This window comes from Desmodus rotundus, chromosome 11, assembly GCF_022682495.2.
Source record: "Desmodus rotundus isolate HL8 chromosome 11, HLdesRot8A.1, whole genome shotgun sequence".
In the NCBI taxonomy this organism is placed as follows: domain Eukaryota; kingdom Metazoa; phylum Chordata; class Mammalia; order Chiroptera; family Phyllostomidae; genus Desmodus; species Desmodus rotundus.
Window position 1 is genome coordinate 45837216 of NC_071397.1, and position 26877 is coordinate 45864092.

The following is a 26877-nucleotide window of genomic DNA, read 5'->3' on the forward strand; positions in this document are numbered from 1 at the left end:
AGAGAAGCAGTTTATATTCGCTTTTCTTCTAAGATAGCAAACTTCCATGAAAACATGCTGTTTGGATGTAATCTTATGTCTTATTGCTGTTACTGTTTCTGTGCCTTCTTAGTCTTTACTGCTATCCCATGCCAGTTTCTGAGGGTTTATTTGACTGATTTCTGTTTTCCTTGTACTTTTAGTCTTACAATGGGAGCCATGGATAATATATAATGAGGACCTTTGTTTTTCTGCTAATGATTACTCCAGTGAGAAGAATGAGTTTTAAAATGAAAAGATAATTCAGTCCACTATCATTTACTGATGCTGTCTCTATGCAAAGACCAAAATGCTGTAGAAAGTCCTTCTGTGTACTTATGTCTTGCACATTTTTTTTTCTCTGCGAAGGACACTTTTCCAGGAAAGGGGACATAAGACACAACCATCACACAACTCACTTTAGGTACAGTGCCACAGTAAGACTTATTGAAGATCATGTAGGATGTGTGGTAAATGGAGCATCTCAGATGGGTTGACAAGTGAGCAAAATTGTGGAATGGATGACATTGTATAAATATGAGGGCCAATGAATATGCTAAAATGATAGTCAACTTTGTATGGGAAAGAAGAGGATAGGAAGGAAATTGGGTCAGATTGTGGAGGGTCTTTAGTCATTTTTTTTTCTCTCCAAGAAATGATAGTCTTTGGAACCATCCTATTTCATCAAAGCATGAGCTGCAAATATTAGGGCTGGAAAACCTTTCATAGTTTTACTGACAAAAAAAAAAAAAGAGCCTGCTATTTTGCTGAGCCTGAGTCTTTATACGTTACATCCATAGATGTTATTAACCTCCACATTTGTGTTCTTTGTTTTGTTTTTTATATTTCAGACATTAGTCTTCTTACCATGGGGGATTGGAACTTATTGGGTGGCGTTCTAGAGGAAGTTCACTCTCACTCAACCATAGTGGGGAAAATCTGGCTGACCATCCTCTTCATTTTCCGAATGCTGGTACTTGGTGTGGCTGCTGAAGATGTCTGGGATGATGAACAGTCAGCATTTGCCTGCAACACCCAGCAGCCAGGTTGCAACAATATCTGTTATGATGATGCTTTCCCTATCTCTTTGATCAGGTTCTGGGTCTTACAAATAATCTTCGTGTCTTCTCCCTCTCTGGTGTATATGGGCCACGCCCTTTATAGACTCAGGACCTTTGAAAAAGAGAGGCAGAGGAAAAAGTCACACCTTAGAGCCCACATGGAGAATCCAGGACTTGAATTGAAGGAGCAACAAAGGATAGACAGACAACTGAGGAGGTTAGAGGAGCAGAAGAGGATCCATAAAGTCCCCCTGAAAGGATGTCTACTGCGTACTTATGTCTTACACATCTTGACCAGATCTGTGCTGGAAGTAGGGTTTATGATAGGCCAGGATGTTCTCTATGGGTTTCAAATGCACTCCCTCTACAAATGCACTCAACCTCCATGCCCCAATGCAGTGGATTGCTTTGTATCCAGGCCCACAGAGAAGACCATTTTCATGCTCTTTATGTACAGCATTGCAGCCATCTCTTTGTTCCTTAATGTACTAGAAATATTCCATCTTGGAATCAGGAAAATCATGAGGGCACTTTATGACAAGTCAGGCAATGAGGGCATTGAGGATGAAAGGGGCCCTCCGTTTCATTTGAAAAAATATTCAGTGCCCCAGCAGTGTATGATTTGCTCCCCCTTGTCTGAAAGAATCTCTGTACTCCAAGCCAATAATCAGCAACAAGTGACCCAGGTGACTGTGCCGAAGTCTAAAACCTTGTGGCAAATCCCACAGACCAGGCAACTTGAGGTAGACACTTGCGGTGGTAAAAATGACTGGGCTGAGAAGGATCAGAACTGCGGACAGCTCCACACCCACACCCCATGACCCTGGAAAGACTGCACCAGAATTCAGCACCCGGGACAGCAACCAGACCATTTCTCTTTTGGGGTACAGAATGCAAGTTCCCAGTCCTGGCTAGGCATGGCGATGGCTCCGAAGCACTGTCCATCCTATGCAATAGGAACCTGGGGGCAGTCCCAGGACTTTCAGCCCTCAGGGGAGCCTCTCACAGATTTGCACAGTCACCGCAGAGACAGCAATGGCAGCCTGAGAGAGAGTGGGGTCTGGACAGACAGACCTCGCTCGGGCAGTCAAAAGGCCAGCTTTCTGTCCAGATTGCTGTCTGAAAAAGGAGAGTTTCACAGCAACTCAGGAAGCTCCAGTACTCAGCATAGCTCTTGCTTAGACTCTCCACACCAGGAAAACAGCCCCTCACTTCTGCCTTCAGCCACTGGGCACAGAACCTCGATGGTAAGTAAAGACAGGCTGACTGATCCAGGAACTGTTGCAAGAAGTGTTCCACTCTGGCCCCTCCTCAGCCTCCCCTTTCCTCCTTCGTAGTGTATATATGTTTGTGTTGAGAGAAAGGGAGAGGAGGAGAGGGAGGCTAATTTGTGGAGAGTTAAATGAATTCATTCAATAAATTCAATTAAATTCAATTCATAAAATAAACTTAATTGAAATCTTACTTTATATCAATCTGACTTTTAGGTGCTGGGTGTGTAAATGGATAGAATGCCATCAAAGGGCTCAGAATCTGGGTGGGAAACTTAGGTAAACATGTAAATGTGATTAAGCATAAGGTGCATGTTGGGGGTTTGGGCAAAGGAGGGAGTTGTCACTTTTTTGGATGGGTCAGGAAAACCTTCATTTTTTCAATTGCAGTTGACATTTAATATTATATTAGTCTCAAGTGTATAGCATAGTGGTTAGACATTTATATAACTTACAAAGTGATTGCCCCCAATAAGTCTAGTGCCCACCTGTACATAGTCATTACAATGTATTAACTATATTCCCTATGCTGTACTTTACACATCCATGATTATTGTGTAACTGCTAATTAGTACTTCTTAATTCCTTCACTTTCTTACCCAACCCCCTCCCATCTGGCAACCATCAATTTGTTCCATGTGTCTATAAGTATGTTTCTGTTTTGTTTGTTCATTTATTTTGTTTTTTTAAATAAGTGAAGTCATATGGTATTTGAGTTATTTTACTTAGCATAATACCCTCTAGGTTCATTCATGCTGTCACAACTGATAAGGTTTCCTCCTTTTTTATGACTAAGTAATATTCCATTGCATATATATACCACATTTTCTAAAAGCTTCATAGTTGAAGTGCCTTTGAACTGAGTCTTCAAGGAAGTGATGAGTTTTCTAGACCTAGGAGAACTGGGGTACCTGGGCGTGGCCATCCCAGTCAAGGGAGCAGTGCAGACAAAGCCTTCAGGTGTGACACAGCAGGGCTCTCTGGGGACTCACGTCTGGCTGGGGCACAGGGTGGTAGGAGGGCTGTGCAGACAGGGAGGCTGGAGAAGAGAGATGGAAGCCTTGAGGGCAGGCGATGGAGAACTGAAAAGGGATGTGCAGCAGAGAAGCAACTGGGTCAGAGTTGCACTTTAGAGAGCTCTTTCCATCACAGTGTGGAAACCGAATTAGAGGAGGGATCGCTGGTAACCTTGAGTTGCCCTTGTCTCACCAAGGAAGGAGGGGTACTCCATTGTTTTAATAGCTCTGGGGTTTAAAAATCTTATACAAATATTTGGGGACATATTTCACAAAGACCAAAATCAACATTGTATTGATTTTAATTCCATCCTCTGAAAAGCCGCTGTGGAATAAACATTCTGTGACCACTGTAAGACATAATGGGTATTTATTGTGGATCCTTTTCAATTTTGGGAAAAAGAATGACACTTTACCCACTGCTCCTAAGAGTTGTTTTTCATTAAAACAAAACAAAAACAAAACTCTTCCAAGTTTAGAGCGGGAACGTCCCTGTTAAGCTCACTTGCTTGAGCTCACACACGTGCTTTTTCCTTTGATTCATTATTTGTGTTAATAATAAGTCCCTCTAACTCAGTTTCATATCTCCTATGAATTTACACATATTTTGTTACTTCAGTAAAGCCATAACTCAAGGATGAATCATCCTACCTGGATTTTTCCTAAAATGCTTCTCTCAAATTGACACTCATTTCTTGTCAGTGACCAGTTGTCTACCTAGGAGACCACGTTTAGTATGGATGTGTGGGTGTTTGGGCCCCTATGCCAAACCACAGCTGGCTTCTTAACTCTGGCTACACATTACAGTCATCTTGGAGCTTAAAAAAATTTTTTTTTCATGTCCAGGACCCATCAATCCCAAACAAACCAGACTTTTGGGGGATGGGAGGCAGGATCAGCATTTTTTTAAACTCCCATAGTGACGGCAATGTGAAGCCAAGGCTGAGAACCACTTTTTAGAGTAACCTTGCTGGTGTCTCCTGCTTCTTACCTGCATTTGGGGAGCCAAGAAGACAGTTTTTTGTTCTCAGGCCTGCACTCAATCCACAGAGCTGTACCAGCCAGGGCTCTAGAAAATAGTTTTTATCATGTTCCCTTTCTTGTAACTCCTTCCATGTGGGAGGAGGCTTTGTACTGGCAGAGAATGAGAGAGAGACAGCAATGTTTAGTTGGGGCAGATTTTAAAAATTCTTCAGATTATCTTTTGGGAGAAGTTAGCCATGCTCAGGAGTCTTGAGTAGGGATTTTCAACTGGTGTGCCACAAGAATTCATTATTATTAATATTTCATATATATATTTAATATTTATTTATTTTGCATATATTTTATTGATTATGCTATTACAGTTGTCCCATTTTCCCCCTTCACTCCACTCCATCCCACCCACCCCCTCCCTCCCACATTCCCCCCCTATAGTTCATGTCCATGGGTCATACTTATAAGTTCTTTGGCTTCCACATTTCCTACACTATTCTTACCCTCCCCCTGTCTATTTTCCACCTATCATCTATGCTACTTATTCTCTGTACCTTTCCCCCCTCTCTCCCCCTCCCACTCCCCTGCTGATAACCCTCCATGTGATCTCCATTTCTGTGATTCTCTTTCTGTTCTAGTTGTTTGCTTAGTTTTCTTTTGTTTTGGTTTTAGGTGTGGTTGTTAATAACTGTGAGTTTACTGTCATTTTTACTGTTCATATTTTTTATCTTCTTTTTCTTTTATAAATCCCTTTAACATTTCATATAATAAGGGCTTGGTGATGATGAACTCCTTGAACTTGACCTTATCTGGGAAGCACTTTATCTGCCCTTTCATTCTAAATGATAGCTTTGCTGGATAGAGCAATCTTGGATGTAGGCCCTTGCCTTTCATGATCTGGAATACCTCTTGCCAGCTCCTTCTTGCCTGGAAGGTCTCTTTGGAGAAATCAGCTGACAGTCTTATGGGAACTCCTTTGTGGGTAACTGTGTCCTTTTCTCTTGCTGCTTCTAAGATTCTCTCCTTCTGTTTCATCTTAGGTAATGTAATTACGATGTGACTTGGTGTGTTCCTCCTTGGGTCCAGCTTCTTTGAGACTCTCTGGGCTTCCTGGACTTTCTGGAAGTCAATTTCCTTTGCCAGATTAGGGAAGTTCTCCTTCATTATTTGTTCAAATAAGTTTTCAATTTTTTGCTCTTCTTCTTCTCCTTCTTGTACTCCTATAATTCAGATGTTGGAGTGTTTCAAGATGTCCTGGAGGTTCCTAAGCCTCTCCTCATTTTTCTGAATTCTTGTTTCTTCATTCTTTTGTGGTTGGATATTTCTTTCTTCCTTCTGGTCCACAGCGTTGATTTGAGTTCCAGTTTCCTTCCCATCACTGTTGGTTCCCTGTACTTTTCCCTCTGTTTCTCTTAGCATAGCCTTCATTTTTTCATCTACTTTGCAACCAAATTCAACCAATTCTGTGAGCATCCTGATTACCAGTGTTTTGAACTGTGCATCTGATAGGTGGGCTATCTCTTCGTTGCTTAGTTGTATTTTTTCTGGAGCTTTGATCTGTTCTTTCATTTGGGCCAGTTTTGTTGTCTTGGCATGCCTGTTATGTAAAGGGGCGGAGCCTGAGGTGTTCACCAGGGTGGGGTAACGCTGGTCGCTGCGCTGTGATGCTATACGTGGTGGAGGGAGCAATGGTGCTTGCGCCACTCTCTGCTGGTTTTCAGTCACTTCCCCTACTACCCATAATCAAATTGGGCCCTTCTGCTGCTGCTTCCTGAGTGGGTGGGTTTGTGTATGTTCTAGGCCCCTGTGGGTCTCTCCAACGAACTCTCCTGTGAGGCTGGGAGTTTCTCCTGCTGCCGCCTCAACCCCCACAGGTGTTTTCAATCAGAGGTTTGAGGCTTTATTTCCCGGAGCTAGAGCCCTGGGTTGTGTGGTCTGTCACCCAGCCCACCAGCTGCTGCCTTGCTGGCCAGCTGCAGCTTTGCCTGTCCCCGCTCCACAATCCGCCACCTCGCTGGGTCCGCCAGCCTCCAGCTTGTTGCGAGTCCTCTCTGCTCGGCTGCCTGTCTCCGCCCCTCCTACTGGTCTGGATTAATGTTTATTCTTCATCTCCTTGGTTGTCGGGCTTCCATACAGTTTGATTTTCTGTCAGTTCTGGTTGTTTTTTGTTTTTAAATTATTGTTGTCCTTCTTTTGGTTGTTCGAGGAGGCACAGTGTGTCTGCCTATCCCTCCATCTTGGCCAGAAGTCTCTATTTAATATTTATTTATTTATTATTAGAGAGAGGGGAAGGGAGGGAGGAGTAGAGGGAGAGAGACATGATGGGCAAGAGAAACATCGATCAGTTGCCTCTTGCACACACCCCCAGCTGGGGACCTGGCCCTCAACCCAGGCCTGTTGCCTGACCAGGAATCTAACTGGTGACCTTTTGATTTGCAGGACGACCGACACTCAATCCCACCAGTCAGGGCCACGTGAATTTTTTAAACCTGCAATACCTGATTAATTAGGGGCTAACCTCCTTTCCCTTAGATTGTCAAGTAAAAAAAATGACAACAGCCAACACAACAATCACCATCTGGTATGAATAAGTCAAAATTATACCTATTTTTTTGTCTGATCAGCAAAAAATATATTTTTTCGTGTGCATTAGTTTATGTGTGCCGTGAGATGAAGAAGGGTGAAAATTGCCGGCCTAGAGAAAGGAAGGTAAGGTGATAGACTGTAATTTTTATCTTCCTCTTTCTTCCCTGTGTTTTATGTTTCTAAGAATGGTAAACAATGCCTTTGGCCACTGAGCTTATGGTCACTTTTCCCCAAGCCTCTTACAGAGTTGACAGACCACTTTGCTCCCTACATGGTGGGAAGTCTCAGGATTGAGGCTGCAGCTGCCAAGTCCAAGTGCTGTGGTGGGCTGGCACATCATGCTTTTTGTAAACAGAGGGATCTTCAGCAGAAATTAGTGCAGCAGACAGGGTTAGGGCCATCCACTTTTTATATACAGACTGCAAACTGATTTTTATGCTGTTTTAGGTCCTAGATGGCAGAATTTTGGGGACTCAATCGGACTTTCCAGCCTCTAGAACTGTGAAAAATAAATTTTATGTTCTTTTAAAAAATTATTTGTATTTATTTTTTATTGATTCCAGGAGCAGGGGAGGGAGCGAGGGGAGAGAGAGAGAGACAGAGACAGAGAGAGAGAGAGAGGGATGTTGCTTCCTCATATGTGCCCTGACTGGGGCTGGGACTGAACCGGCAACTGAGGCATGTGTGCTCACCGAGAATCAAACCTACAAGCTTTAGGTTTATGGGACAACGCTCCTGTCTATTGTACTTTGTTACAGTAGCCTGAACAGAGTAAGGTGAGGGGTAAGAGTGCAGCCAGGGGGACCAGCTAGGAAGCTTGCAGTGGCCCAGGCAGAGAGGAGTGTGTTAGAGCAGGGGTACCAGTGTCGATGGTTTGGAAGAACAGGGTGTTTTTTCCCCCTATTTACTGTTTTTGAAATTCAAGTAATGCATGCTCACTGAAAGAAATTCAAGCAATATAAAAGAACACAGGGTAAAATGTGAACTTGACCATGAGAGGGTTCATCTCTTCTCATTCTGTTGCCTGGAGTCAGTCCCCACTTCCCTCCCTGAAGCCAACTGCTGTGAACAGCATAAGCTGTGTCTCCCATCCTTCCTCGGTGCATTTAGGACCTGTCTTTGGGGACAAATATGTGTGCACACATGTCTGTTATTTGTTTTTAAAAATATAAATGGGATCACACTACAGAGATGTCTCTGCAATTTGCTTTTGCTCAAATCATGATAGGTCTTAGGGATCTTCCCATGTCAGCATCCATGGCGCTGCCTCAGTATTATATTAACTCAGGCCTTTCCACAGTGTGGATGCACCATGAAGGACTTGACGGCCATTCAGCCATTCTAACTTTTTTTCTACTGTGATGTCTCAGTGACTGTTTCATGCATATACCTTTGAAGGGTACCTAGAAGTGGGATTATTGGTTGTAATGGGCTTGCATATTTTACATGGTGATAGATGCTGCCAATTATTGCTCAGGAAGACTAATACCAGTTTATCCCCTTCTCAGCACATCAGCACCTTTTTCTCTACACTCTTGCCAGTATCAGACACTCTGTCCCCTGATCCGGTCTAATGAACTAAAAATGTTTCCTTTTGTTTTACTTACTTATTTATTCATTTATTGTTTGTTTCCCCCTTGTTTTAATTTACATTACTGTGATTACAAGTAAGTTTGTTCATATGTTTATTTGCCACCTGTACTTTTTAAAAAGACTTTTTATTTTATTTTTAGAGAGAGGGGAAGGAAGTGAGAGAGAGGGGGAGAGAAACATCAATGTGCAAGAGAAACATTGATGTGCAAGAGAAACATTGATCAGCTGCCTCTAGCACGCCCCCAACTGGCGATGTGGCCCCCAATCCAGGCATGTGCCCTGACTGGGAATCAAACCTGTGATCTTTTGGTTCGCAGGCCAACACTCAGTCCACTGAGTCACACCAGCCAGGGTGTCATCTGTATTTTTTTTTCTTACTCGAGGACATTTTTTAAATTGCTTTTAGAGAGAGGAGAAAGGGGCAAGGGAGAGAGAGAGAGAGGGAGAAAGAGAGAGAGAAATATCAATGGTTGCTTCTTGCAGGCTCACTGACTGGGAATCAAATCCACAACCTTTTGGTATACAGAATGACGCTCCAACCAACTGACTGAGCCATACTGGCCAGGGGACCATCTATATTTTTACCATGAATTGTCCTTGTCTGTTTTTCTGCTAGAATATTTGTCTTTCTTCTGATTTCTAGGAACTCTTATATAGTATTATATTAACAATTTTTCTCTCTATATATTATAATAAGACTTTCAGTCTGCTTGTCTCTTATCTCTATGGCATCCTAAAATTTTTAGTATGTTAAATCTAAAATCTCTGTTACTTCTAAGTTCTTTGTCTCATTTGGGAAGGTCTTTTTTGACTCAACATTATTAACAAGTTATTAGATAGGTGTTTGAGGATGAGTTGTTATAATTTATTGAACTCCTTGGCTGAGAAGTTCTACATAATATATCAATTACCAAAGACTCTGAAGAAGAGACACACACTTTATTAAGGTCCTGGCTGTGGTCTAGACCCTGCCATGGGCTTCTTCGCTTCAATGCTGCGATTATTCCCATTTTATGAATAAGGAAACAGATGACTTGCCCAAAGTCACACAGTTAGGATGTGGTGAAGCACACTACTTGGGGTGTAGCAAGGACAAAAATCAATATTTACTGGACAAGTGAATGAGCTGGAATTTTACTCCAAGCCTGTCTGACTCGACCCAAGCTTCTTCTCCAATATCTCTTTGCTACCATTTGCTCTCCCTGGGCAAGGAATCCTAAGTTTAATATTTTTAGGATTAAGGATAGATCATTACAAGATGGAACATTCCACATTTGGATCAGTTTTTTCTTCCACATTTTACAATGTCAGAAGTCTGGCTAATTGTAGAGTGTGCAAAGATGGAGCTAGGAAAATTTGGCTTTTCAGTTTGAGCCCTGGATTTTTGACAAAACAACACCTGGAGAAGGAGGAGGAGGTGGCAGGTGGTATTTAGGCAACGGAACGTCCTGAATGGTGCTCATCTCTGAGGCAATGCAGAGAGAATTGTCTCCTGCAGCCAGTTGTGATGGATTCTTGGTATTTATGCCAAACAGAGTCCCAAGTGGGCGGGCAGGGCTGACTTTTGCAAGCCCTTTGAGTCTGTTTTGTTTTGTTTCTTATCTCTTTCAGAACATGCTTCTAGAACTTTCATCCATTATGAAAAAATAATGCATGCCTTGGGCCAGAAAACAGGACATTGGAGCAACTGGTGTCTGCAGCGGAAAAGTTGTACCTGGTCAGCTTACTCTGTGGGAAGAACTGGGAGAATCTTTCCCTCCGTAGAAACACCACCCAGAGATGGGTGTGTGCAGGTGCTCCTAGCTGGGCTCACCCAACACAGGAGGCCCTTCCCTGGTGGGGCGGTGGCCAGCCCCGCACAGCACAGCATGGCTGGCCTCACTGTCTGCGGCAGGTTCTGTGTGCAGGCAGGGATCAGGCAGGGAGGAAGTGGGCACCATTGGAAACATCTAGGAGTAAGAGCTGCTGTCATCCCGAGGGGAGAAGGATTGGGACGTGGCCACCTGTTTCCCACCCAGCAGCCCAGGGGGACATGTTGCTGAGAGGCCGCCCCAGCTCTGCTGCGGCAGCAGTGGCAACAGTTTGGACACTTGAGCACGGGTCCAGAGCAGGCCAGGAGCTTCCTGTCTGTGAAGGAGATGTTGATGAGAAACTTTTCTCTTTTTTCCCCCTTTTATTAGTTCATTTCTTAGGGATGAACCAGCTGGATTTTTGTCCATAAATGCCATGACATAAAATACTGATTAGCCTTGGCCTGTGTGGCTCAGTTAGTTGGGTGTTATCTTGCAAACCAAGAGATTGTGAGTTAGATTCCCAATTAGGGCACATGCCTAGGTTGTGGGTTTAGTCCCCGTCAGAGCATGTACAGAAGGCAACCAATTGATGTTTCTCTCTCACGTTGATGTTTCTATCCTTCTTTCTTCCTCCTTTTCCCTCTCTCTAAAATTAAAAAAAAAGACAAAAAACATGTCCTTGGGTGAGGATTAAAAAAAAAGAAAATTAAAAAAGTATTGGTTATAACCCTGGCAAACATGAACACTGCATGATTTTATACTTTATCCTTCTGCATGATCACACATGCCAGTGGGGGCGCTGTGACTGCAGGCCCACAGCTGCCCCTCAGGACCTCATTCTGGACTTCCGGGGAGTGACTGCAGTAGGCACCTTTTCCTCATCCTCCTCACCCTGCCAGATTCACTGCCATCCAGCAAAGGTGCATCAAAAAGCACTTAATGCGGAGAACCAAGATGGCGGTGTAGGTGGACACACTGCGCCTCCTCGCACAACCAGAGCTGACAGAAAATCGAACGGCAAGGGGGTCTGACACCAAGGAAATAAAAAATAAGCATTCATCCAGACTGGAAGGAGGGGCAGAGATGGGCACCGGGGTGGAGAGGACTCGCAAGGCCATGGTGGAGTGTGGGACCAACGGCACAGGCAGTCCCAGCACTAGCAGACCCTTCGGCCCCACATTCGCACACAGATAAACCAAGAGGGCCAGACTCAGAGTGGCGGAGAATGGGGTGGAGAACGGGGCAGGCAGAGCAGTGGGTAGCACCCCGCAGCCCCACATTCACGCACAGATAAACTGGACAAACGGTGGGGAGCAGACCACGCAACCCAGGGCTCCAGTGCGGGGAAATAAAGCCTCAAACCTCTGATTGAAAACACCCGTGGGGGTTGGGGCAGCAGCAGGAGAGACTCCCAGCCTCACAGGAGAGGTTGTTAGAGAGACCCGCAGGGGCCTAGGGTGTGCACAGGCCCACCCACTCGGGAACCAGCACCAGAGGGGCCCAATTTGATTGTGGGTATCGGAGTGAAAGATTGAGATCCGGAGGAGAGTGAGGCAGGTGCCATTGCTCCCTCTCGGCCCCTCCCCCACGTACAGCCTCACAGCGCAGCGACCATTGTTACCCCGCCCTGGTGAACACCTAAGGCTCTGCCCCTTAAAGTAACAGACGCACCAAGACAAAAAAAAAAAAAAAAAAAAAAAAAAAAGGCCCAAATGACAGAACACTTCAAAGCTCCAGAAAAAATACAACTAAGCGACGAAGAGATAGCCAACCTATCGGATGCACAGTTCAAAACACTGGTTATTGAGACGCTCACAGAATTGGTTGAATTTGGTCGAAAACTAGATGGAAAAATGAAGCCTATGCTAAGAGAAACAAAGGAAAATGTACAGGGAACCAATAGTGATGCAAAGGAAACTGGGACTCAAATCAACGGTGTGGACCAGAAGGAAGAAAGAAACATACAACCAGAAAAGAATGAAGAAACAAGAACTCGGAAAAATGAGGAGAGGCTTAGGAACCTCCAGGACATCTTGAAACGTTCCAACATCCGAATTATAGGGGTGCCAGAAGGAGAAGAGGAAGAACAAAAAATTGAAAACTTATTTGAACATTATAATGAAGGAGAACTTCCCTAATCTGGCAAAGGAAATAGACTTCCAGGAAGTCCAGGAAGCTCAGAGAGTCCCAAAGAAGCTGGACCCAAGGAGGAACACACCAAGGCACATCATCATTACATTACCCAAGATTAAACACAAGGACCTACATCCAAGATTACTGTATCCAGCAAAGCTATCATTTAGAATGGAAGGGAAGATAAAGTGCTTCTCAGATAAGGTCAAGTTAAAGGAGTTCATCATCACCAAGCCCTTATTATATGAAATGTTAAAGGGACTTACCTAAGAAAAAGAAGATCAAAAATAGGAACAGTAAAAATGACAGCAAACTCACAGTTATTAACGAACACACCTAAAACAACAACAAGAGCAAACTAGGCAAACAACTAGAACAGGAACAGAACCATAGAGATGGAGATCACATGGAGGGTTGTCAATAGGGGAGTGGGAGGGGGAGGGGGGGAAGGTACAGAGAATAAGTAGCATAGATGATTGGTGGAAAATAGACAGGGGGAGGGTAAGAATAGTGTAGGAAATGTGGAAGCCAAAGAACTTATAAGTATGACCCATGGACATGAACTGTAGGGGGGGAATGTGGGAGGGAGGGGGTGTGCCGGATGGAGTGGAGTGTGGGGGGGAAATGGGACAACTGTAATAGCATAATCAATAAATATATTTAAAAAAAAGCACTTAATGCTTCTTTAAAAAAAGATTTTATTTATTTTTAGAGAGAGGGGGAGGGAGGAAGAAAAACATCAGTGTGTGGTTGCCTCTCGCACTCCCCCCACCACCAGGGACCCAGCCTACAACCCAGACACATGCCCTGATCGGGAATTGAACTGGGGACCCCTTGGTTCGCCAGCTGGCATGCAATCCACTGAGCCCTACCAGTTGGAGCCACTTAATGCTTCTTACGGAGCACAGAGACACGGCCACGGCAGTGAGATATGCACTAATTAGCCCATCATTAGGCTGATTGGCTGGTTGTTACTGTCTGAGTTCTGAGAGCCATAAAGGTGAGCTCAGTTCCCAAGGAAGAGCCACTGAGCTCCTCCATCCTCCATTCCAAGGCCAGACTGTCCTCCAGTCCTGGCTACACACCTGAAGATAAAGGCTTCAAGTTATTAGGAGAATCAATTTGGTGCAGTGTCAGAAAGCTCTGCATCGTCTATGTCCTGTGAGATAAAATCCAATCTCCTTAGCCTGGCACACACAAAGCCTTTATGCACTGGCCCCCGCCTCTGACCTTGCTCTCCACCTCTTGCACCTTACAGCTGCTTGCAGCTCTTGCTCCCCGCTGTCCTTGCCCAGAGTAGTATGATGCTGGACAACCTCCATCCACCCTGTGCCTACCTTTGGGGACCCTTTGCTTATGGAGGCAGTTCCAGGAGCTCCTTCTCAGCCAGCTCTCCACCCATCATGCCTTTCTTTCTATCAGCCCTGTAATTATAGAACAGGTACTTATTTTGTTGGTATAAAATTTTCATATTTTGCAAAAAAAGGCACACACTAGATGCGGTTTATTTCTAGGAAGCATCTTCTAACCATCTGAGTAAGCTCCCCTGAGCTGGGACAGTCTTCTGCCCTTGGACTGGGACTCTCTTCATCAGCTCTATAGTTCCCAGAAATATACCACCGGCTTTTCTGGGTTTCCAGCTTGCAAAATGTAGACTGTGGGACTTTTCAGTCTCCATAATTGTGTCAGCCAATTCCTTATGATTACTCATATATCCATATCTCTTTGTCTCTATATTTTCTCTCTTCAATATTTTCTATTGGTTCTGTCTCTCTGGGGAGCCCTAACTAATACACTGTGTAACTACCTGAGTGGGACTGGTCTATGTTTCTAGCCCAAATGGCTCCTGAGTGCATTTGCAGCAGTGGAAATGAGTGTGGCGACATGAAGAAGCATGGCCTGTCCGCAGTGAATTGGTAGAAGAGCCAGTGAAGACCAGGTGGGTGAAAACGCCACTGGGCCCAAGCCCCAACAGGTGCCATTTTAAGTGGGCATGCAATGTTCCAGGTGCTACGGACCTATTATCTATACCTTGTACAACTGTACAAAGTTTTTGTACATCTCCATTTTTAAAAAAAATCAGAGAAGGCTCAAAGAAATTAAGTACTTTGCCCCACAGCTAAAGGTCACACAGCTGAAATGCATGCTGTGCAGCTGGAATTCCAACCCAGGTCTCTCTGCTCCAAGGTGATGTTCCTTCCAGGAAGCCTCTCTCTCTCTCTCTCTCTGTCTCTGGTCTACAACAATCAGCAGACCCTGGGAAATGATTTATTTGCACATCTGTTTGCCTGACTAGCCTGTGAAAGCTTTAAGGATAAGGCCCGTGCATTTAAAATGTTGGATGCACAACATGTAGCCCAGGGTTGAATGAATGTATGTTTATGAGTAGAGGCCCAAGGTAATATTTTACCCATCACTTCCAATACTCCAGTCTGTACTCCTTAGTCACTGGGTGATGTCATGTCTTGTCAATGGGTTTATTACATAAGGTTCTTTCAGAAGCCCATGTAGCATCACTTCAAACATTTTTTTTGTGATTTAAATTTCTTTCACCCTCAAAAGCCTTTACAGGTTGTAAAATGCACCACATAAAGAGGGGTTCAAAAAAAAGTTTAAAAGCACCCAGTGTAAAATGTAGTACTTCCCATAAATTCTGGCATGTCTCTGAAGGTTTCCATCCATTGCTTTAGGATGAGGGTCACTGCCTCAGGGATGCACCTGTGATCAAGGGGAAAGAGGGAGAGCTAATCATGAAGAACCCACGATTCCTCTTTCTGGTTGACTAAGCATACCAGGGGGCAGGTGTATGTTGGGCTCTGTAGGAACCAGAGGCAGGGGTGGGGACAGAAGGTATCATGCTCTTGAGGTAAATGAAAGGAAAGGCACTTGCATAATAGGAAGCAAAATGAGTGGCTTGCTCCATCTGTCTGGGCCTTGATTCTTTGACAGCAGAAGTATCATGTTCATTTATAGAGAGAGGCCACGGTGCTCAGTGGGGAGAACTGGAAACCCATCCCACTCTGGGCACTGTCACCAGCTGCTATAAAACATCAAGCACAACCTTGCTAATACATCCTAATTGAGGGGCAGGGGTTGCTGGGCCGGAAGAGTGAAAATTCTAGAACTATTTCAAAGAATAGTGTAGTTATTTCCAAATACATGCAACAGAAGGGCTAGTGGGGACTGTTGTAGGGGTAGCTGGTCTGAGAGTCCTCGTTAATACGGCTCACCCCTCAGGTGCCCAGAGTGGGAAGGAAGTGGGTGCTGCCCATTTGGGGCTGGACGCTGTCTGAGTGCTTCCCCTCTGTGGGACATAACAGCTTTATTCTGTACTCAACCACGACTGTCATTCCTGCCAAAAGCACAAGCGTCGGGTGGAAGGGGCAAATCTGTCAGTTCTAAGGGACCAGGTTATCCTACAGAAAATTTTGGGACTATGACCCACCTGTCTTTTCCAGAGTGGATTGAATGACTTCATGTCTTCAAGCAGAAGACTGTATTTTTTCACCTTTCATGCCTAGAATATTGTAACTGTGCTGTTCCCACAACAGCACATATTCGCAAGTCTCATTATACGTTCCCTGGAAGCACCCTTCCCTCCCCGCCGCCCCCTCACCCCCCACCGGGACTCATTAGGGTGCTCTCGGAGATTCACTAAGGGAGCATAATTCAGAGATTTTTAATTTCAGTTTTCTCACCTGATGCATGGGGCGCGGCCACGAGCTTGGGCAATAGCGCCTTCTCCAGACATCATATGAACCCATGATTCACAGCCGCGCTGGCAGCTCAACCAAACCGCTCCGGGGTCCTGGGCGACTCACAGTTGTCTGGCCTGCCTACCGTTCAGTATCTCGTTTTCCCTTGATGTCAAAATCCAAGACTAAATTACCAAATATACTTTTTTTCGTTCAATTGTATTTACTCCCTAACCACAATTCTAAGCTCCTCGCTCTGCCCCTCACTGTACTTTGGTGTGGATTTAATGCCCTTTTCCTCCCTTCCTTTCGTTCAGCTTTTTGCCACAGGTAATTGTAGATTCACGTGCTGTTGTGAGAAACGATACCCTTCCCGCAGCGCCCCAGTGGTGGTTTGGTAATGGCCACCACGCCACACCCAAACCAGCAAATTGGTTTTATCTGCTCTCATAGATGCTATGGATCTTTAAAATTCGGAGTTGAGGAACCACATGAGCATTATCACATCTTTTAGAGTTCTAATCGGATTAATCAGGTAGCAGGCAAGATTCCAAACTAGAGGAAATATGGCTTCTCTGGGAGAAAAGATGTCCTGAGGCCACCAGCTCCGCTACCTGAACACAGGGACCTGGAGCGGAGAAACTCGGCTTACAATGAATAATGGTATGTCTTTATTTCATCAACAGAAATGGTGTCTAGACAAAATTCAGTTAACACTAGCAATTCAACTGAGTGAACATTTTTTTGCACAATAGTGTATTTACAACGAATAAATGAAAATTCAATTCATTAGTTCATAGCAACACGCTTTTTTCCCGAAAAAGGTAAAAATTCTTAGTTACAGAGAATAAGCATCAACAGCCATTTTCATTTTTACAATAAAAACCACAAGAAAAACCACAATCACTTAAAAAAAAAGACAAGCCTAAGAACTAGTACAATAAAATGATGCATTGAATTAAGTTACATTAATCGCATAGAATCTGTGTAAAAAGTATGTAGAAAAACACCTGATGTAACCTGTTACAGTCGTTGACCAGTTATGAGAGGTACAGAGGGTTATACAGGTAGATATGTGTGAGAACTGTCCGTATTGTCCAACCTGGGGAGGAAGAGAGGAGGGGCTGGAGCCCCTTGCATACACGGAGAAGACCCTGTTTTGAATATGGCCTCTGGAGTTTGTAAGGCATATATTAGAGGTGCACTTGCATCAGACTGGTTCTGGAACAAATTCTCACAGGCCCTTTTGGCCTCACAAGCAAAGGTGGCGTCTAACCAGCACCTGAAGCTCCTGAATGCATCTGGAATCTTCCCGATCACGCACTAAAAGTGGCAGGTCTTTTACGTCAGAGCGTGAACGGGCACCCCAGCATTCCACATGCAAAATGCATTGTTGGGGCTCAAGTAGAGGTCACCCCTCTGCCTCCAGACATGTTTTGGTAGAAGACTTAGCATCAATCTGTGGGAAAAGCCCTCTTCGTCCAAGTCCCTTCACTCTTTCCTGATACACATGTCCGATCGCCCGCACAAGAGCATTTGGCACTGAATGCGAGTCTACCTGAAATGAACGGTCTTGGTGCACTTCTGCTTCTAGGAGGGCCACTGTGTCAGCTGAGGTCAATAAACTGGAATGAAAATGTAAGTCAGAGTTGCTTATCCATTGCTCGATGGTGAAATGCACACACCACGCCACAACATTAAATCAAAGCTACAAAAGTGGGTCTCTGCAACCAAGTGGGTATTCTTCACCAATGGTAGCATCATTTCCGTATTATAATTAAAATACACCAAGAGTCATTTGATATAAATATTATCTCCCAGACTGGAGTGTAGGAAAATACTATACACTTACTTTTCTTTGCAAGAAATGTTTTGCACCGTCGTTTGAATAATTTATCTTTAGTCTGCCACTATAGATCTTTTCTATGTACAAATACTATTTGCACACACTGTCTGTGTACAAATATGTTCTATTCTGCAGCATCAATGCTTGATGCCTGGGTCATGAGGTGGCTTGGGCAGTATTAAAAACATGCAGCTTGAACACAGAACGTTTCCATGCACACGGACTTCCTGCCCGGGTACCCACTCCACACAGGGCACTGCACTGTGCACGCACTTGCCAGAGACTGAACCTACAACATCCTCAATTTGGGGAAGAAACACTAACTCGTGATCCAGTGAACAGCTCTATCATTTAAGAAAAAAACAAACTATGTTCTTTAGTTTATTTACAGTGGTGAGGACAATACTTGATTCTTGCTTCCTTCTAGATCTATGACCCCTCCCAAACTAAGCAATAGTGGAGCAGTTTGAAGTCATTTCCTAAGCAGCTCCCAGTTTAAACGGGGTCTAATGCATGCAGCTAGGTAGCCAAAAATGGTTTGGAAAGAGTATGGCAGGCTTCCCTCGTTTTGAGAAGGTTCTGCTGCTGTACAGCATGTGGGCTGTCTCACAGGGGCAGGACTTGGTGGTTTCTTAACAAGGCTTATACCTTTCACACCTTTGTTTGTTTCTTCTACTTTAACAGCAATGATAAAGTATTAAAAGAGTATGTGTAGGTTTAGACCTCTTGACAATAGCATTGAGCTTCCCATTGTGCCCATTTGACTTTTAGCAGTCCTTTCAGGCAAGTCGTCTAGCGGCTCCCTGCCCTCCTTTTCAAGAAGCGGCAGTTGGCACGCTAATTGCTAGCCATTCTTTTTTTTTATTTTTATTTTTACTTCCTTGGGAAAGCAATACAAGGATTAAATCCAAAATCATAGTGCATCTTGTAAGCAGCATACTTTTAGGAAAAACAGTTAATAAATTACTTGTACAATATACAAAATAACATTTTCTACTGCAGCATCACCTCTGACGCCTGAGTCATTGTTAGCGAACCCGGAAGAGAAGGAGGAGGGCCTAGCTTTCACCATTTTTTTTTTTTTGCAACTGTTTTGTTCCAGAATCAGTATGTAACAAAGTTAGATTATTCAAGGCACCCCCAGATAACACAGAGAAACAAACACATACAGCAAAGCACTCACCTGCCCAAAGCCTGACCAACCTGAATGAAGTGAGGTTGTTGGAGACACATGTAGAGCAAAGGCAGATCCAAGGGGAGGACTAGACTCATGTGATGTTAACTAGTCACAGGGCCACCTCCACTGTCCCTGCCCCAACAGCCCATGCCAATCTGAGACATTCCAAGACCCACCTAGGCTGTCGTAGGTACCCTCCTAAACAGTCTGTGGCTGTGGGGTCCTTTGTTTTGGTCAGGAAGACCCTAAAGAACACAACTAGATGTCACCATGCTGTGCAAACACTGCCCGTTGCAGTTAACTTGCTTTTCCTTCTCATAAGAGGCATGGGCTTCACTAAGGGATCCCAGGGAAAGGAATCAGGCTGGTTTGTAAAATTCCACTTGAGGCAACTGGGATTCTGGTCCCCAGCTAGTCCTCCCTTTGAATTAACCCAGAAATAATTTAGACAAACACATGGTTTAGAGTAGTAACAGACACAGACAGATCACATTGCACAAAACCAGTCACTGTTCATGATGGATAGTGAACAAAATCATAACAATTTACTAAAAATCATTAAGAAATTGAAAGACAGTTTTTCAAGAAGTGTTTTTAACCAGTTCCCATGACAGGGGTCCAGTTGGGAGAGGAATAAAAGTGAGTGGGGGCTGGCAGACGGAAGATTGGGACTGAGTTAGGGGGAGAGAGAGCGAGCGAGCCCCTGGAACCCAGAAATGGCTGCTGCACGGGCGTGCGTGGATGGAGCCACACACAGGGGGCTGGGGTGGACGGAATGTGGTCAAGACTACCAGTTGCACATGAGTTGTGACCCGGGAAAATCACGCCAACAAGCTGGTTTGGACCTGGTTATGACACAAGCAGAAAACATTCCTTTTTTAAAAGAAGAGGAGGTCACTTTAAAAAGGCAATGAGTTAAAAAACCAAAGGACTATTGGCTGACTCCACCATAACATACACCTGTGATGGATCACGTGATTCACTTGGAGTCTGAATTGGAGCTGTCACCAGTGTCGCACAGAGGCTGTCATAGTGAAGCACAGAGCTGGTCTGCTGGGCCAAGGAATTCCAGCAACTGCAGCAACAACGGTGGCTCCACCACAGACACACACATACGAGAAACAACGAAAACCCAGAGGCAGGCTTTAAAAGTGGAGCTAGTTTAAAAGAAAAGCCTTTTTTAAAAGAAAATATCCTACTGCATGAACCAACAGATTTCTGGCAATCATACATATTTAAACATTTAGCGCTAGTATTTATACAGAAAAAGGTAATAATACTAAAACATATGTTACTATGGTTTCACTTTTCGCCTACATCATATACTAATTCCCCTTTCACATGCAGCTTTAATATTGTCCAAACAATGGCACAAATAAAGAAACAAAGTCACCCATCAAGTCCCACTGCCCACCACCCCATTCCCACATCAAACCCTTAAGGGCTCTTCTCACAGCCCCCCTGGAGGCCCGCTGGAGGGTGGGGCTGACATCTTCTCCTCGGTGGCCATGGGACCTTAGCACGCCTTCTGTAAACGTGGCCAGAGGCCAACACGCCCCCTGGGCCAAGAGAAGCTGCTCTCTGTGGGTTGCAAGCCAACCAGTTTTGCAGCAAGAGAAGAAATTATCATCAGGCGTGGGCGGGCGTGTGTGCGTTGTGGGGCAGGGGCAAGGAGGACTCCTGGCCATGTCGTGTCCAAAGCCTCAGAATGAAATCTGCCTTGGGACAAGAGACTGGCGGAAAACCTCAGAATTCAACTCAAAACATTTGGAGAAGAAAGGGAGGAAAAAAATGCTTTCGCCTGTGTCAGGGACAGACCTCAGGCTCACTTCTGCCCTGCTCTCTCCTACTCTGGGTGAGCTGCACTGATCCAGGACGACCACTTAGTGGGGCAGGGCCTTGGGGCTGCAGTTCAAATCCCCTCAGGCACGATCTCCTGGGAGCCCAGTCCTGGTCAGCCAAGTCCTTCAAAGCACAAGGTCTTACTTCACTACACTTCCAGGAGCAAGTGAGGCCTGATGAAGTGTTGAAATGAATGGGACTTACTCCCTGGGGGATAACATGGTTCTGACTTGATTTCTAGGAGTCAATGCCTGCTGAGTTCTGGTACAGAACCATGGATTCCTACTGCTTTGATGTACTTTCTAGTGAGATGCTCAAACTCTCTCCCCACTTAGGAATCTGAACATCCAGCATCAACTCTGAACTCCCTATCTGCATTTCAGCTTTGCTTAGGGAAAGGTGGGGAGGAGGTGAAATATAAAAATATTCAAGCAGATTATTGTCGATACATCCTAGGATGAATTCATTATTTGGCAAGATTGTTTTTCCTACATAATTATCACCTGAGTGGTTTTTAATTAGCTAAAATGTTCTACTTTTAAACTAAAAGTAAAGAATATACAGTATACTTGAGTTATACTGAAGTTACAACTTCATTTAAGAAAATAGGTTTGACCCAAAACTCAGTGCAAGTGGCAAAGTTGACCATGACTGTACAGTGTCTGCAAAAACCAACCAACCAACCACGACACTCAAGGGGCACCCTCAGGCGGTGCCGAAACCAGACTGCACAGATGGATACGATCGCTGAAATAAAACCTTAACAGAAAAGCTTCCAACACTGAATTCTGTCCATAAATAAGTAGAAACTGAAGTCGAACTGTGAAGCAAGAAAATGGACCATGTTAACAGTTACTGAACTAGTTCTAGCATCAGAGACAACAGAAGTGGAATGTTGGAACCTGTTTGTGAATGAGGAAGGAAGTTTCCAGTTTTAATGAGAAAATCGAGGCATGCAGGACTTTTGCATATGGAGATATATACTTTATATATATTATATATAATATGTACAGTCTAGCTATAAAACTTTGATGTGTATAGAAGCTGTCTTCAATGAAAAAAATTGAACATTCAGAAGAAATTCCTGAGATAGGGTTTGTGACACGGGCCACTGAGAAAACAATCTGTGGTTGGGTCCTAGAGGTGTTACAGTCTATCCCTGTTAAGATTGAAATTAACCCACAGACAGACAGTGTCATCACTGTTGTCTTTCCTTGCCGGGGCAAGGGGTAGCACCATTGTGAAGGTAACTATATATCACTCCTGCGTGAAGAGAGGAGGGAATACTTAGAATCAGTATTGCTGCTAAGAAACGCTGTAGTGTGCACCAAATTCCTTCTTGGTTCTTCCAGACAACAGATGAACAGCGCCCCCTGGGTGGGAGACATGTGATAAGTGGGAGGCAGGTCAGGTCACTAGGTGTAATCTTTCCTGGGCTGTTCGTCAGTTGTACACTTATCAGTCATTTCCTGGCAGAAGTCCACGGTCACTGTTTGGGTCCTGGGTTCAAGAGGAGGTCCTCTCTCTGAGAAGTTTCCTGGGTCAGTGCCTTCCAGCCTCCGGGCAGAAGTACAATTATCTGAGGCGTTGCTGGGGGCCCAGGGGGGCCCACGGGGAGCTGCACCCTGCTCCAAACAGCAGGGCACAGTTTCCCCCACCACGCACTGGGCGGCGGCAAGGTTCTGCTCAATGCCTAAGGGCGCAGGGCTAATACTGGAGGCTGCAGGGAGACCCACAGGTCTGAGGACAGGACAGTACCGATGCAGAGCCTGGATCTGCTCGGGGCTCTGAATGTCACGGCAGACTTCCTGGGAGAGGCAGGAGAAGTTGTCCAGCAGCTCCCCCATGCAGGCTTTCAGCTGGTTCCTCTCTGACAACAGCTTCTCTTTCTCACACACCTGGACATCAGAGAAACAAGAGAGGGCCTGGTCAAGCCTGACTGGAGGACTCAAGGCCTCATTTCTGGGACCTTTCTAACTTTTGTTTCTGCATCCTACATCATGGTCAGGAATGACTAGGTCAGGATCTAGAAACTTAAAAAACACACCTGGGGAGCCTGGACACATACTTCTGCCACGCCTATCTGAGCAGCCCAACCAGATTTCCCACTGATCCTGACCCCTTTCCTGTGGCAGCTCTTCATCCCTCTTGCTGGCCTGGTCAGGTGACCAGCAAAATCACCACCAATCAGAAAACTGCTGGGAGTCTGGGTCCAGTTTCTTGGAATTTGGAGTTTGCAGAGAATCAATGGGAAAACTCCTGGTTCCACACCTTGTAGCTGAAAATCTCCCTTAGTTGTATTAGGCTGCCATTTTTGGAGGTCAAAATTAATTGACCAAAGAGACCAATTGAAACTGTGGAGACAGTGAACAGATCTGTGGTTGCCAGGGACCTGGGGTGGGTGAGTGGAGGGAGGGATGAGCAGGCAGAACACAGGAACACACGTTCTCCTGTTATGATGCACGTGTCCACACCCTCAGCATGCATGCCGAGAGTGAGCCCTCACGTAACTGTGGGCTTCGGGTTATGATGACACATCAACACAGGTCTCCCAGTTGTAACAGGTGTTGTAGCTGGTGGGGCATGTCGATAATGGGGAAGGCTGTGAGTGTGTAGGGGCAGGGTGCATACGGGAACTCTATTTTCCATTCAACTTGGCCATGAACCTAAAACTTCTTTCAAAATGAAAGTATATTAAAAGTGAAAATTAAAAATAGTGGACCACGGGCAATTTCACATGGTTCAGTCCAATATCAGCAGGCTCTCCAGCCGTGGCAGCCCACAGACTGAACACCCAAGATGCTCCCTTAGCACGGCTGGAGGCCGTGTGGTGAGGCCTGAGTGCCGACTCCCCCTGGACATCAAAGGGGCAGGGAGAGCTGTCGAGATGGAGGTTCTGAGATGTTTTCCTGAAAGAAAATCCCACGTAGGCTCTTGTGATTCTCCAATCATCTCTCCCTCAGAGAGAGGAATTTAGAGGGGGGACTGACTAAGGTCTTCCCAGCACTATGTGTGTGAGGGGAGAGGATGAGGCTGCAGGAGGGCACACAATGAAACCGCGGGGACCCTGGACATCTGCAACAGCAGGCAGGGGCTCCTTTCCGGCTCTGCAGTGGGGAGCAGGAAGGTTAAGGAGAGGACGGGAGAGGGAGTGAAGGGGGCGGGGAGAGGGGGAGCAGATACCCCACATGGCCTCTCCCGTGCGGGAGCCGCCCCGCGCTGTGACGCGGATGCAGCCCGGTAGGCAGCGCAGCATGTGTGTCAGAGACAGAGCTTTTACATGGGGAAAGGGCACCTGCTAAAATATTTGTAAGTTTTTCAAGAAAACATGTTTTAAAAATGAAAAATAAACAGATGTACAAGCGCAACTCGAGAGAAATACATTATGCAAGTGTGCAGAAGCTGCGTGGTGTGACAGAGATGGCGGGGAGTGGGGAGTGCGTGGGTGCGGGGATGTGCGGGTGGGACCAGAGTCACCCACGCTGGAGCAGCTTGCCACTCAGACCGGGCGTGCGTGCGGGCGCAGCACCCCAGTCAGAGAGCGGCGGGTAAGAGACCAAGGACACCCAGGCTGTGCGAGCTGGAGCTTCTGGGCTGCAGCCTGGAAGTGTGTAAGAGTGAGAGGCAACACAGCGAAGCCCCAGGAAGGAACCTGTCTTACATTCTGCCACATCGTTTTGGCCAAGCCACCACCCTTGTCCTGGGCCACTTTGGAGGGTGAAGAAAAGGAAACGCTGTGTGTGACAGTGTTTTGGCCTGTTGCAAGAAAGGCATCAGGATGAAGTCGGAAGCACGAAGCTAGCTGTATACTGACAAGCATGTCATGCTTATTTGGCAGCGAAAGGCAGTGTATTATTTACGGGGTTTCCAAAAAAGTGGGGGGAGAACCTGGAGATGTCCCCTTGCTTTCCCAACTGAATAGTATTAACAAAGAGCTTTAGACTGGTGTGTGGCTTAGACTTCATTATTTGTTTAGTGTCACATGATCACCGGAGAAGAATGCTCACTACAAAAATCAGGCATTTCTCAAATACGGGTGATGAGAGTTAGCTGGCCACCTACGGAAGAGCAGAGGGCTGGAGCTCCTGTAGATGTGTGCCCGAGACCTGGACGCCAGCAGCCATGTTGTGCTTTCTTAACATGGCTTACATTAAAGCACTGTCTTGCTGTTGTTAAAACAACATTAAAGAAAAATTGGAAAGAAAGAAGGAATTCATAATCCCATGACCCACTCGCAATTTCCAGTAAATTTTAGGGCAACAGACATTTCCTGAGAGGCTTCAGGGGGTCTGCACTGATCGTGTAACTGTACATGTCGCACGAAACCTGCCGTCTCGGGCAGGGGCAGGGGCGGGGGCAGGGCGGGGGCGGTGGGCACACACAAGCAATGGAGAGGAAAGTGAGGGGCATGGAGCCAGAGGTCAGATCACCGCTCCAGGGGCAGGTGCTCAGCCTCACCAGGGACTCAGGAAAGGGCTTTCCTGGAGAGGTGAATAGAATAAGAATTCTTCTACTTTAAAGGACACATGGACCAAATCAAGGGGGAGGGTGGAGGTGGGGGAGGGAGGGGGGTTCGGCTGGGGTGGGGTGGAGGGATGGGGAGAAAAGGCACACAACTGTAATTGAATAACAATAAAAATTAAAAAAAGAAAAGAATAAGAATTCCTGGAGAGTCTTAAAGAATAAAGGACAGAGTCAGAGAAGAAAACAGTGGAGGGGTGTCCAAGGTAGAAGAGAGGCACAAGCACAGCGGTATAAAGAGTAGGAGATGGTGGAGGAAGCGCAAACAGTTTGATTTTATTAGGGGTCAAGTTCTAGGGAGGGAGCGGGAGGATGTTGGAGGGTAGCTACACACTGACTCACGGAGTGCACTATGTGTCTTGCTAAGGAGAGGGACTTTATTTTGTAGGTGACAGGAGCAACTGATGATGGGCAGGTTTTCCCTGCTTGGTGGGTGTTAATTAAATTAAACATAAAAAGACCCTGGGGCCCAGGACTATCTCAATTATATGTAGCATTTATTCATGCTTTTCAAAAGTCCCACCTTCCTCTTTCTCAGGTTGGCATGAGGAAATGGGCTCACCAGGAGGCAAAGGGTCTCCGCCTGCAGTCTGCGGCCTGGAGGAAAGTGGATCACGACTGCATTAGGCGGCCTCCCTCCTTACCTCTCACAGACACAGCACCTGAGCTAGTTTCCAGTCTGTGGCCAGCACAACGGCTGAGTTAAATTATGTTGCACTGGTTGCCTTCAAAGCTACAGTCAGCAGCGAGGTCACCTGGATTTACTTCCTATAGCTTGAGGTTGCTTATCAAGGAGAGGTGGGCACAGAGCTCTGAGTGAGGGGAGCTTGGGGGATGGGAGCTTGTTCCCTGAGACAAATGCTCTCAGGGAGAAGGAAGACTTGGCAGCCTCTTTGAGGCCGAATTGCAAAATCAGGGATCCTGGGGCTTTGAAAGGCTTCAAAAGATCAGGATAGGTTAGAGGCAGGTGTCTTACCTCTAACCTCCATTCTTCTGTGATAGGCCAGAGAGAGACACAGTAAAAACACAAGATTTGGGCCCTGGCAGGTGACTCAACTGGTTGGAGTATGGCACCCAAAGGTCGTGGGTTCGATCCTGGTCAGGGCACAAACCTAGGTTGCAGATAGATGATTCTCACTCTCCCTTTCTCCCTCCCTCCTTCCTCTCTCTCTAAAATCAGTAAGTATACCCTTGGGTGAGGATTAAGAAAACCACCACCACAAGATTTGGAATGAGTAGTGGGGAGTTACTAATCCCTCTGTACTCTTGTCTCTGCCTCTGTAAATGAAGATAACATAGTACCTAAGTCATAGAGTTGGTGTGAGGATTAAATGTGATCTACAAAAATAC

At 45.6% G+C, this 26877-nt stretch overlaps 2 protein-coding genes across 8 annotated transcripts in view; one reads left to right on the top strand and one right to left on the bottom strand.

Moving 5' to 3' along the window:
* The first annotated feature begins 886 nt into the window (after positions 1-886).
* Positions 887-2521, top strand: GJA10 (gap junction protein alpha 10). The gene is given in 3 exon segments (XM_024552128.2): positions 887-2347; positions 2349-2382; positions 2385-2521. Coding segments are annotated over 3 exon segments (1632 nt in total).
* A 14268-nt stretch (positions 2522-16789) lies between these two features.
* Positions 16790-26877, bottom strand: part of BACH2 (BTB domain and CNC homolog 2) — a 364147-nt gene continuing 354059 nt past the window's right edge. For all 7 annotated transcript variants that reach the window (XM_053913614.1, XM_045188594.2, XM_024551724.3 and 4 more), the window contains one exon: positions 16790-22904. In XM_053913614.1, coding sequence (XP_053769589.1) covers positions 22422-22904 — 483 coding nt within the window. In that variant the 3' untranslated portion in view covers positions 16790-22421. The remainder of the gene's footprint in view (positions 22905-26877) is intronic.